Source organism: Eublepharis macularius, chromosome 8, assembly GCF_028583425.1.
Source record: "Eublepharis macularius isolate TG4126 chromosome 8, MPM_Emac_v1.0, whole genome shotgun sequence".
Classification (NCBI taxonomy): domain Eukaryota; kingdom Metazoa; phylum Chordata; class Lepidosauria; order Squamata; family Eublepharidae; genus Eublepharis; species Eublepharis macularius.
The window spans coordinates 29690039-29704117 of NC_072797.1; the positions used below are offsets into that span (position 1 = coordinate 29690039).

Below are 14079 nucleotides of genomic sequence, written 5' to 3' on the forward strand. Positions count from 1 at the left end.
GCCTTGACAACCCCAGCAGGGGTTGCCATATGTCAGCTATGACTTGACAGCAGTTTCCACCACCAAACAGAACATTACTTCTCTTGGCACAAGCATAAAAGTCACTAAGGACTTGCAGCTGAACAACTAGCTGTTTTTTCACAATGATAAAAGGAAAATCAACCCTCCTCTGACCTTTTCAAGAGACGACATGCTGTGCATAGGAGTCTTAAAGCAGAACTGCATGTATCTTTACACATGCGCACAATACATTGGGAATGTTTCTCACGCACACCAAGAGAAGAGGAGGAATTGCATAAGAGAAGCAATAAACTCTTACACATTTTGAATGTATCCCAGTGGGGTTCACCCAAAATGTGCCTGTCCCATTCCACCTGTTTTTCACTGTTTCTCCAGTCCAGTGTAGCCTTTAATACCATGTTCCCTTTCTGCAGCAAAAGAGGGTTTCATGGATCCTAACAGTTTTGCCTCCGTTGTTATGTATATTTTGCACTTTGTTGCACAATCAGAACAATCAATGTAGAAATGTGGATGTGTGAAATAAAAGATTAACCTTGAGTAAATTTGAAACCACGTTGATAACTTTTTTGTGGCAGCTGCCAGAATTCTCTGTTCTGTACAATAAAGGAACCATGTCCTCTGTTGAAAGTGGCTGCACTGTGATTGTTAAGGATACTTATTTCAGTTACAATTAAATTCTTATTTCATATTTTATATAGAAACCAGAAAGTCAACTTTTTAAATGGTTGTATATTCTCAAACACATATGTACTTGGCGATAGATCAAGATGGGTAGCCATGTTAATCTGTAGCAGTAGGAAAGCGCAATAGTCCAGTAGCTCCTAAATTTGTGGTAGGGTATGAGCTTTCATGAGTCACGGCTCACTTCTTCACATTCTAGCTCATACCCTATCACAAATTTTGTTAGTCTTATAGGTGCTACTGATCTCTTGTTCTTTTCTATACTTACCTACGTGTGTTTTTGTTGATCATCATCATCTCTCTACTGCCACCTACTGGCTATATGCCCCAATGCATACATATGTAGATCTGAATACTATTTTTCTTTCCCCCCCCCTTTCTATTAATACTGATATTTATTATTTTATTTATGCTCGATTTTAAAGGGTGCTTTGAGTAGTATTTTTGAAAGGTATTATAAATAAGAGCAGCCAAGCAGCATATGGTGTCATGAATTTCATATTGTTGAATTTAAAAATCATTTGACTTGCCGCACCATTTAATTTGGGCAAGAGCCATTTCAGTGCCTACTACTGTTGCTCCCATGGAAAGTAAAAAAATGTATGGCCGTCACTATTGCAAACTGCTTTTTTTCTCACAACCAAGCAGGCACCCTGAGCCCGCTTGCGGGGAGGGTGGGTTAAAAATAAAATTAAATAAATAAGGACGAGGGGAACTGGGTGAGATGGACTGAAAAAGCCAGGAGAATCCAATCCAATGTATGGTGTGGGATTTGTGCGCTCAACACTAACAGTGCACATAAACAACAAGACAAAGTCTGTTTTAAACCATTCGATAGGTTTTTAAATCAACAGCAAGTGTGTACACTTGAATAGTGTGCCCCAACAGTCCTACATGTAAAACCAAAATAAAATCCTGAATGCATGAATAAAAGCCAAGTCTTCAAAGACTGCAAGAAGAGTCAGCACAGAGTCATCCAACTCGGCAATGTTTCCTTCTTAGTTGCCCCTTTTCTTTTGGAAAGCCAGCTTAACAAACCGACCTTGCTGTTCTACAGTTCTTGTAGGAACGCAAAGGAGCTGGCACGGTCACAGCTGTATGGTATTTATGCATGGCAAAGGAAAGGGCACAAGGCTGGGAAACCCCGCCACCACCTTCTTGTAGCCACTGAATTCTATTCAGTTGAAGGTTCTGCCAACCTCCAGGCTCTGATCCTTCCCCCCACTCCTGCCAAAGCTCATCCATTATTGTGCAAAGCAGCCCTCTATCTGCCTCATCAGAATAGTGCAAATAAATTGCTTTATCATGGACAGGGGCAACCACTAAGTAATTCCAGTGGTTGCTGCTGTGACAGAGCTGGGATAGGACCCAATAAAAACCTATCAAAGCCAAACCTAGTTGGATCCAGCAGCAGGATGCCAAATTCCCCAGTCTGGGTCAGTGTTATTACTAACATCTATTAGTGACTCAGGAAATGCATCTTATTCTGTTGTTTTAAGATAAGGGGTAAATTTTGTCTATATAGCTAGAGGAATCGCCAATAGAACCTCAACTACTGTTGGCTATACAATCCCCATGCCAAAATAGTCTATTGGGGCAACCCATTCATGTTATTAGCATTAAAATATTCTAAAAGCACACTAGCATACTGCCATTCATACAGAACGAAAGGTTTAGCAATAAGGTAGTCCAATCAAACGTCTACCTGCTTGTAGCAAATACGAACAGTGCAATCTTAGGCAGAGTTACACCCTTCTAAGTCCACTGAAGTCAACAGAATCAGAATGTGGTAATTCTGCTTGGTATGGCACTACATATCTGAAGCGGAAGGCAAGGATAATGGGCAGCCTAAGCTCTGGGTGTAGCAGCCCTAAAAGCCGACTAGCCCAATCTCATCTGAGCACAGAAGCTAAGCAGGGTCAGTCACAGTATGTGAATAAGAGACCACCAAGGAAGACTGGGTTGCTGTGCAGAGGAAGGCAATAGCAAACCACAGCTACTCACCTCCTGCCTTGAAAACCCCATGAAGTAGAACTTCATGGGGTCGCAGTACACACAAGCCCGGGATACCAGTGTAGCACCAATTTATGCCAGCATAAGGCGTACTTGATATTATAAACAATTTATCAACTTATTTTTAATATTGCACCATTAAATTATCGAATACAAAGTTTAAAGGTGCTTCTTTTTTAAAAAGAAGAAATGCAGCGAAGCAGATCAAGAAGCTGTTAGCACCACTAGTACTTTTGAAAATAACCAAAATGCTTAGCGTTTCTATGATGCTTTCATATGTTCATATCTCAATAGTCCTTACAATATCCCTGTAAGGTGTGTCAGTATTTTATTCGCATATTGTAAATGAAGGACTGAAGCTCAGAAAGCTGGAGATGCTGCAGCTCCATGTTCTAAGGGAGAAGACAGACACAACATACGAAGAGGCCTCGTGCTATATTCACAAGCATTCCCTCATCCACCCCATCCCACCTCTGTTCCTCCAGCAATAGCCGAGAAAAGTTAACAAAACACCTGTGTTGAGAGTTTTTACTTTTCCAAGCTGAAGCAGGAGGTGGCAGCAGTGAATAAGAACTAGATAGAAAAGGACAACAGCTCGGCTCTAACCAGTGCCCGGTTCACTCATGCTCCATCCAGCCGGGTAGCTGTGCTAGTCTGTGGGAGCAAAATAAAACAGGAATCCTGCAGCACTTTAATGACTCATCAAATTTATTCCAAAATAAACTTTCAAAAGTCAGAACTCACTTCATCAGATGTAAGTTCCAGCAGATGGTGGCTTATTGAGGAAAATATTTTGTTGGCCTTTAAGTTGCCACTGAACTCCTGTTTTATTATGTTCAATGTTATCAAGCATGGCCAGAGAACATATCCTAAGCCTTCTTTTATAGTGTCAGCATTCCCCTTCACACCACTCTGTTGTGAATCCCAGAATCAAAGCATCAATTTTTCCCACTTTTGTTGTAAAAAATATATTCAGAGTATTTCCTTATGCAATCATACCCCTGCGATTACATTAATATAGCACTTTAGCGTGTGAAGCAGAACATCTCATAGCTGGCAACAATTCTCATCCAAAATGAAGTGCCAGTGCAATCATGGGCACTCCTGCAAGTCGTACCCATGACTGCCCAGTATGCATAGTATACAAGCTAGGCTTGTGAGTACTTAGGCTAGTATACTTAGGCTTGTGAGTACAAGCCTAAGAAAACTCAGGGCTGTTCCCACAGTGAGGCAAAAAAGGCATGTGTGAATGTTCACACCTGGCATCAGTAGTGTTCGTAAAGAGGATGAGGATTTTTTTAAAAAATGGTTTTGTGGGAAAGGCTAACATAGCCCAAGATTGCAAACACTGTGAGAAGGGAAAATTCTTAATGTAAAAAAACAGGAAAGAGATGCATAAAAATTCTGGATTCTTCATGCATGAAACTACGGCAGATTCAATGAAGCAATGAACAATTTCAGTACAGTTTGTAAAATTTGCAGAAGAATACTAATCAAACCAGACTCGTTTTCTGACAAAAGCCAGGAGCTGATTACAAAGAAGAAAAGAAAATTATCTTTCATGTTATTTTAACAAAACTAAACAGTCCCACTGAGCATGCTGGAAGATCTTTATTTGACTGTCTTAGCCCAAAAGCACTCCTTGTTTTCTTTCCAGGAATATTCTTCTTCATAGACCTCCTGAAATAAAAAAATGCCAGACGATTACTGCCAAGATGATTACATTGATGTGCACTCTAGGGTTGTTCACTAAAAAAAAATGTGTTACAATTTCAGATCCATACTTGGGGGGAGTACCATGACTGTTTATTTCCAGGTACGACATTACCAGTTCAGAAGTCAAATACGTGTGCTTTTTCAGGTTCCAGAGTTTCGAGAACACTATTTTCAATAGGGAATCTATTCAAGGATCTGGGGCAGCTGTTTATAATGATAATGGCACCAAATTTGCAGAGAACACAGTGATCACTCTAATCTAAAGATCCCCTAAGTTTCAAGGGGATTGAACAATGGGGTTCAGTTTTACAGACCCTCAATGTAGCTAACTCTCTGCACTTCTTTACTGATTCCTAAAATGGTGGACAAGTAAGAGAGCTCTAGCCAACCACTAAGATTTTTTTTAAAAAACCTGTCTGCATTCATTTCATTTCTGTACTCTTGCAGTGACTGACTGAAGGTTTTTTTAAAAATTACCTTTCCATTGAAAACTGAATTTTCCATCCTTTCTCATTGTGGTCCGTCCTTTGTTTCAGAAAGTGAGGAAGACCCCTGTTGTAGAACCCCCTCCCCAATTCTGTTGGTCTTCATTTGATGTCTATGGGGGACATTTTGGGAGATGAGGGAGCGGCTGTTTTTCAACCAAATAACACCAAAATGGCAGTAGAATAAGTGCTGCCAGTCCACTAAAGAAATCCCAAGTTTCAAGCGAATTGGACCAAGGATTCCAATTCTACTGGGGGGCACTGAATAAGGGTCCCCCGGTCTTTCTACTTTCAGAGGGAAAAAACAAAAAACCTCTCCACTCCCACAAAGGTGGGTAAAAGGAGAATGGCAGCTCTCTCTAGTGATTGGCTTAGAGTGCTCTGTATTCCTCCCCTGCAAGGATCTGATTGGAAAGGAGAAATGCCATTGTCCAAGGAAATCAATAGAATCAAAGAAAAATAGGAGCTCATGCTGCATGGCTGCTAAGTAGCTGAAAGGGGGGAAATCGGATTTTTTTTTTCAGGGAGGGGTTTCATACTTCAAATCATACATTTGTCTTACTATTCTGAAAACTTGCGGTAATGACCTGAAACAGCTAATTCCATATATATTTCCAGCTCAGGAATTTCATCATGCACACCCCTAGTGCTTCCTAGTACTTGCATGTAAATGAGAAATACTTTTGTCTGATACTGCAAACTCTGGTATCTGGTTTTAATTAATTGTTTGTTAATACTTGAGAGTGCTGACACATGAAGACAATCAAGGCATGATCCATGAGCTGTGGGCACAGCTAAGGGAGTAACTAAACATGGGTCTCTGAGCACCAACTGTGTATAACAGGAAATGTTCACAGGCCCTGTTAAAAGTAATACTGAGGTACAGGCACAGGAAAGGACTGGCAGGAAGAAAGAGCAAGTAAAAAAATGATTTCATTAAGCTCCATATGATCCTTTCCACGTTCACAGGTGCACCCAGAGATGGATGACCTATCCTTCGTTTTTTTTAATTGAACAAATATTTGGATCACACGAATGGGCTCTCTGTTGTAAAATAAGGTGTTTTGAGCACAGAAAAGGGGATGCATATAGAGTGAGGGTTCTGTGCATCTTTATTAGGACTTTGCTGCATACTCCCCTGGGAATTGTATGGGAAACTGAATAGGGAGGTGCATGAGGGAATCTACTCCCACTGTAAGCAGCAGGCCAACTGGTTCCCATCTTCTTCCTCACCAACCTGGAGGATATTCATCCATTAGCCAAACACTACATATTGAACCAGGGCTGCTGCCTTACATGTTTACTCTGCACATGATTAGGAAGCTCACATCACCCACTGGTGTCTTTGCAAGTACTCTACATACATACACAATTAAGCTGACTACAAAAGCTTCCAAATCATACTGTTGGAGAGGAATTTGAAAACAGAAGTATTTCAATAATCATGTTTTTTTCTGGGAAAGTCATTCATTCAAAATTTTGAATGCACTAACCTGTCCTGAGACAAAGACATTAAAATATAAGTAACAGTGTAATCCTGTGCAGAGTGACTCAAACCTAAGACCATTTATTTTGATGGTCTTAAACGGGAATAACTGTATTTTGGATGGCAATCTGAAGAAGGGAGCTTTGACATTCAAAAACTCATACCCTGAAAACCTTATTGGTCTCTAAGACACCACTGGACTGAAATCCTACTGTTATATTTCAGACCAACATGGCTATCTACTTGAAATTAGGATGGCAATGTTAGTCAATGCACATTTTCTTAAAAAAATTGAGCTATTGTTTCTTTTCTCCTGCAGAAGCAGCATCCTTATCAAAATGTTAACCAATCATGTTTACACAGAAATATTGCCTATAATTCCTTGGAGATGTAAATGGGGAACCAATTGTATGTTACCTTACCTCCATGCTGTCACAAGAAAAGCGACACAATCCTAATCTTAATCCTACGCAATCCTAATCTGAAGCGAGCTGTGACTCATGAAAGTTCATACTCTACCACAAATTTTGTTAGTCTTACAGGTGCTAATGGACTCTTGCTCTTTTCCAATCCTAACCTTGTTCTGCTCCACCTAGGACTTGCCATAAAAGAAGGTCACACTCAATCAGCAGCTCCTCATCCCTCTCTTTTTGAGAAAGACTACAGCTTGGATCTTACGTAGGGTGACCAGAGTTGCACTTCATAAATGGAGGCCTTGCCTGCCTCCCTCCTTCCATGGCAATCTTTTGTTCCTTCCAAAATTGGGCCCATTTGGATCAGTGGATCCCCAGGAATACCCTGGGGGTCAAAGCGTGGGGGACAGAGTGAGGAAGGAATTGTCAAAAAATCATCCTCTCCATCTTCCAGTACTAAAAGTGCTTACTGCAAACTGAAAGGACACTTTGGATCCAAGCCTCAAAATGCCACATAACACAAAAACATGGGGGCGGGAAGGTGCTGTAAATGGATAAAAATACTACTACATGAAACTCATTGAAACTGAATGGCCGTTCCTGTACCACCTCTCACTACGTGGAATTGCATTTACAAGAACCAACCAAACAACAACAAATCGTGTTTTTTACCTCATGGAAAGTTTTCCTGTTTTGTTTTGTTAATGGATCGTTATTAGTCAGTACACCCCTTGGCAAATAACTGGTTCTTTGAACTGTCTGACCCGCTGTCCTTATGAATCACAGATGATGTACACGGAATTCACGATATTGTTTTAGAAAACAGAAGCGTTGTGAAACACGTACTTTTTTCCAGATAGGTACTGTTGCTTTTAAAGTATTGATGCAGTATTGCACAGCGTCAAGAGATTCTGCTCTGTGAGGAGACGAGATGGCCACAATCACACTCGCTTCGCTAATGGGAACCGTACTACAGAGATAGTGAAAAGAGACATTTGTTGTTGCTTTTATCCACATTAGTTTAATCTTTAGACAGCTAAATAAAAAGCCAAGGCCTTTTTGCTAAATGCTGCACAGCTGTACAAAAACAGGCAGGCTGTGTTCTAGGAATCTTAAATTAGACGGGAACCGCACGTCTCTCAGTTGTACTTTGCAAGGTAGGACTCGGCACGAAAACAAATTAAGAAAAGCTTGAAGGTACAGATAACTTGCCACAACAACAACTTATTATAACAATAATTAAACTCTGAGTCTGGAAATGGTAGCACAGCCAGGAACAGTCCAGGATCCCATGCAGCTTGTCTGAGAAAAATTAGGCCTCCAGGCCTCTACTGAATTAGACTTAGTTTAACCTCTTTGAAAGGCTCTAAGCAGACAACATAAAAGACCAAGAGGAATATATTGCTTAGATCCTCAGAAAACATCTTAATGTCAGCAGCACATTTTTAGGCTAAGACTACATAGAGAAGCATCCTCAGTGGCTTCTGTACAACCTTGGAACTCTCTTAGAAGACTAAGGGCCAAGCTACAAGTGACGAATGACACTTGAACAGCAAGTGCATCGAGTGGAGAGCAAGTGGAGGGCAAGTGAACAGGGAGGAATACACTTGCCGTTCAAGTGTCATTCATCACTTGTAGTTTGACCCCAGGCTGGGGCCTGATCTGAGGAAACATCCACAGAGATTTACAAGTCTCCAAACTGTTGCATTTCAAGGGGCTTCATTCTCCCTTGGGTACACGGACTTTCTTAGTTAAAGGCTTGACACCAGTGTGCAGTCTTACTATTCCACAATAATAATAAATGTTTGCCATCAAGTCACAACTGACTCATGGTGACCCTAGGACCATGCGGTTTTTAAAGCAAGAGATGAGCAGAAGAGGTTTGCCATTGCCTTCGTCTGCATAGTAACCTGAGTCTTTCTTGGCCGTCTCCCATCCAAGTACTAACCAGCGCTGGCCCTGCTTAGCTTCCAAGATCAAGTGATCTTAGCTGACAAGATCAAGTGAATCTGGCATACTGGGCTACTTCATCCACTATGTAAAGCCCTTATAATCAGGTGTCGTAAGTACATGGATAACACCCAACTCTATATCTCAATCAAAATCTCCAGGTGATGAGGTAGAACAGTGATATTCACTTAGTGGTTGAGGAGCCCCATGTAGCTCTTTGATATGCCCTGTTCTCCACCCTACGTTTCAGGAAAGTGGACAAGACACAATAACTGGGGGTTGGTGTTGGCAGTTGGGCCCCACTTTGAATTAGCTGCTGTTGGAGAAATGGGAACACTGCGAGCCTCCTTGAGGTGCAGGCCTCATGCCAGGGATAGTAATAAATGTTTCTCTTTGGGTCAATTGCAACTGCAAATATGTCTCTCTGCAACCCATGAAGTGAGTATCACTGTGGTAAAGGTCTTGTGCCATAGTCTGGTTGCTGTGGTTGAACAGCTAGGAGAGAACAATCTGAAACTGAACTCTGATAAGACAGAAGCCATGCTGTTTGGGAAGGCTGAGGCCTTGGTACTTCTGATCTTTGATGGGGTTCAGTTGACTTTTGCTGACTCAATTAAAAGCCTAGTTGTTATTCTGGTCCCAGCATTACTGCTCAAGAACCAAGTTAGCATCAGCAAAAAATGATTTATTCCAACTTTGTCAAGCCAAGACAGACCTCTGTCTCAACTAGGATGATCTACCACCTGGATCCATGCTACAGGAACATTGAGATTAAACTATTGTAATGCAATCTAGATGGGTCTGCCCCTGAAATCAACCTGAAGACTCCAGTTAGGACAGAATGCCACAGCTTGATTATTACCAGGAGCTATATGGGGCATGCACATTACACCCGTTCTGCAGCCACTTCAGGGGCTGCCCATCACCTACTGGGTACAACTCAAAGTACTGATTATCACATATAAAACCCTGTGCAGCCCTGGACCCTCATATCTACAGGACACCTTCTCCCCCTACTATCCACCATGACAGCTCCATTCATCTGTTCAGGACCTTCTGCAGGTGCCACCTTGCAAAATCAACAACCCACCATGCTTTCTCTGTTGTGGCCCCATCTTGCAAACTGGCCTGCCTGAGGAGATCAGGAGGACTCCCACACATGTCATTTTGCAAGCTATGTAAAACAAGAGTTATTCGGGAGAGCTTTTCTGTAAAGTTAATAGGGTTATAGTATAAAAGAATACTTCAGGACGGTGCTTTATAAAGGGAAAGGGACTATAGATTATATCGCTGTGTATAGGATGTATGATCAGTCTGCTGCATTTATTATCCTTTTATTGTTTCACTGCTTTCTACTCATGTAATATCATTTCTCTTCATTATATTCACACTCTGTATCATGCCTAAAATGCTATGCTCACTCACTTGGTAATCAGTGTCCTAATATATGGCTTATTAGATGTCTCCTCATACGGATACTATCAATCTGTACAGTGCTTATTAGATGTCTCTTTGTATGAATTATTAGAGGCGGGCATGAACCGAAATACAAACCGAAGTTCATCACAAACTGGGCTGGTTCATGAACTGGTGGTTCGTGGGAGCTCATTTCTCACGAACCGTGATGAATTTTAGCCCGGTTCATTTGGTTGGCATCTCAGTTCGTCACTGCAGACAGCCTAGCACCAATCAATCAGTTTCCTGGGCAATGGGGTGATGGGCTCTCTGCAGACCTTCTGCTGACCTGGAAGTGATGTTTTCACGGTTCGCAAATTGGGACAAGTTCACGAAAGTTCATGGTTCATGAAACGCAATGAACCACGAACTGCATGGTTTGGAATTTTCCCAGTTCGTGTCCCTCTCCAACTGTTATTGAATTCCATTGTGTAATCTGCTTTGAGTCTCAGTGAGGAAGGTGGAATATAAATAAAGCCAATAATAATAATAATAAAATATATTGAAAAAGACCCGTTTCCAGTCGCAAGTAAATATTTTATTGATCTTGTTTTATACTGGCTTTCTACTGTGAGACTGTATTTATTTACTTCCATTTTTAGCCTCTCTCAATGACACTCAAGGCAGATTACAAAAAAAAAGAATTCAGTCATCCAGCATAAGACATCCAATAAACAGTGCAACAGGACTAAGATTACAGAACTGGAAAACATGCAAAACAAACAAAAAACTGTCTAAGGCATGCTATATTAATAATGCAGGAAGTGATTTACAAAGATAGAAGACAATGCAACAAAAGCAAGGTGATACATACAATGAACATTACAATAGCGTAACTCATATTCCTTCATAAAAAAATGATGCCCTGAACTACTCCTTTGTACTACAGTTCTAGTCCCTTTATAAAAATGCCCTCCTGAATCTTTCTGTTCTGCACATGTCATTTAATATTGGATCATGCCTTAAAGGTGGGGCAGCCTCACCTTTGGTGGACTTAATCTTGAGGACTGTTACAGAGATCACAGGCTATGACTTACCTAAAAATCCTAAGACAATCCTGCTGGGTCTCTGGGAAGACCCAACTGTACCAACAATCAGGAAAAACTTAATATTCTTGTTACTAGCTGCAGCAAAAATGCTTCTTGCATCATATTAGAAACAAGACAGACTTCCAAAATTGCAACAGTGTTACCAGAAAGTGTGGGATATCTTCACCACGGAGAAAATAACGGATTATCTTCACTCTACTGATAACTCACAGTATCAGTCAACATTCTTTATACAATGGATGCCTTTTTTGAACCATCTTCATGCTACCAACCAACTGCCAAATGCAGATATGAACACTTTCAGCTTTTTAGCAATATTATGAGTCTTATCTAGTATTGTACCTTCTCTAACAATAATGTATTTCTCAGTGTTAGCTGCTCTCTTATTGACGGTTCCAAGGTGTACTGTTAATGTCTTTTTTAATGTTATGTGTATATTTTGTTTAAATTGTTTTTATTCCAGAAAAACGGAAAATAAAAAGTTCAAAAAAAAAAAAGTAGGGCAGCCAAGAAAAATAAAGCAGACTAGAATCTATATCAAAGCGAATGTAAAGACCCAGTGGAAACCCACTCTGTAACTTAAGGGAGCCTCACCCAACCTCCCATTTTAGCTTTGGCACACCCATCTACTTCCAATAAATCCCTTCCCTCTCACCCGAGAGCTCCCTCTCCCCATCAACAGAGACCCACACATTTAAAAGATAAAATTGGCAGACACAGAAGTATGAGTTACTCCTTTTTTAATGATTCAGGAGATGTGTATGCATTGGCTATACATACCCAAGTCTATGATGTATTGCTATATGTTTGACTGAGGGCCATTTTAATCTTATGTTTGTGCATATTTTCTTTATTTCCACTTCTACCATGGGTGCATATGCTTCGTACTCTAACTGCTTGACTCTTCTCCCATCGAAATTATTTCTGGTAGTGCCTGAAATAGGAAGACATATTATTTTATTAGATCCTTCATCCTGGAAAAAAGTACCAGCTAGCCCTTAGCCTTTGTAACAACAGCTTTGTTAGGTGTATGAAACTACGGACACGGTTCCAGATGAGGTCAGCTGGCTGATGGTTCCCAAGAAGTTGCCAGGAATCTGTGTTGACAGTAAGCTCAGCCGAAAAGCAATCTCTCATGTCTTTGGTCTAGTGATCCAGCAACCATCTAGAAATGTAGCAAGTTTGTGTTAATCAGGCACAGGGCAGCCTTTCAGGCACACTCCCATGCCATTATTCTGAACCCCAGACATGAAGATTATAAGAGCCATAATTAGCAGGGTATTTACACAGGCTAAAGCTGACAGCACAAAAACTGTGCAATCCAGATGTTCAACAAAGAATAAAGTTGTGGGCCGTGAAATCAGTGCAACTCTAGCTGCCTTGCTCATGGAGCAGCACAGCAAGCTCACACTGCAACCGTTAGGTGGGTGGCTGTGTTGATCTACAGTAGAACAGCAGGATTTGAGTCCAGTGGCACCTTAGAGACCAACAAGATTTTCAGGGTATGAGCTTTTGAAAGTCAGAGCTGAAGTCAGAGGTGTCTGAAGAAGAGAGCTCTGACTCTTGAAAGCTTACACCCTGAAAATCTTGTTAGTCTCTAAGGTGCCACTAAACTCAAATCCTGCTGTCACACTGCAATATATCACAGGAAAGATTGTGGTGCTGCAGATGTTTCTGATAGCCTGCACTGGCTGACAACATCATGGAGCATGATGCAACAGACATCTGCAAAGATGCCTTCTTGTATGCATGCATGCCACAAGCTATGTTAGGAAGTAGCTTAGGGAGCATCTTTGCTTTGCAGTGATAGCCATCATAGTATGCATCGCCATATGACCTGCAGTATGTTTGAAGAAACTACTCCAAGCCTCCTTGATTTAGAGTTGTGCTAAAAGACACATCTGAACGAATGCCTCAACATCCTTCTGTCCATCCATTTGTATGCCTCCCCTTTGCCCAAGATCATTGTACATGTGATACTCTCTCTTTAAATAGTAAAGAGCCCAGTTGCATCTTTAAGACTAACCAACTTTATTGTAGCATAAGCTTTTGAGAACCACAGTTCTCTTTGTCAGATGCATCTAACAAAGAGAACTTGAAAGTTTACGCTACAATAAAGTTGGTTAAGTCTTAAAGGTGCTACTGGACTCTACTATTTTGCTACTACAGACTAACACGGCTAACTCCTCTGGATCTCTTTAAATAGTCTACCATGCATTTAAGCCCACCTATGAACAAGGACACAGCCCCACAGCAGGGAGAAATCACCAGGGCTGATACGGCATCTGCCGACAGCTTCTCTTCACTCAATTTAATGAAGTCCTTAGGTTCATCTCCAATTCCATTCATGATATCTCTAGAAGTAGACACAATCGACACAATCAAATTACTACTTTGGCTAGTGGGATCATTTACAAGGTCCTCTCTGAGGTGGAAACATGCATCACATCAATCCATGTGTTGCTGGGGGGTGGGAAATGACATGACTTTGCATGTGAAGCCAACAAAATTACATCAGTAAAAGTCAAGGGGGGGGGAGATATTTGTCAAACCTCTTGTTTGACCTCAGTGGGAAGGGGGGGGTGGCAGGGGGCACTGATTCTGGGACCCCCTCCTGGCCTTTTGCCCAGGCTGCAGAGGGGGGAGGAGATATTCGTCAAACCTCTTGTTTGACCTCAGTGGGAAGGGGGGGTGGCAGGGGGCACTGATTCTGGGACCCCCTCCTGGCCTTTTGCCCAGGCTGCAGAGGGGGGAGGAGATATTCGTCAAACCTCTTGTTTGACCTCAGTGGGAAGGGGGGGTGGCAGGGG

The 14079-nt window shown here is 41.5% G+C and overlaps 1 protein-coding gene across 1 annotated transcript; it reads right to left on the reverse strand.

Annotated features, from left to right (window-relative positions):
* Positions 1-1549: 1549 nt before the first annotated feature.
* Positions 1550-13618, reverse strand: LOC129335206 (molybdopterin synthase catalytic subunit-like). The gene is made up of 4 exons (XM_054987653.1): positions 13498-13618; positions 12050-12203; positions 7662-7785; positions 1550-4395 (listed from the first exon to the last, which is right to left on the reverse strand). Exons 1-4 carry the CDS (start codon positions 13616-13618, stop codon positions 4327-4329), a joined length of 468 nt encoding a protein of 155 aa, XP_054843628.1. The 3' UTR covers positions 1550-4326.
* Positions 13619-14079: the final 461 nt, after the last annotated feature.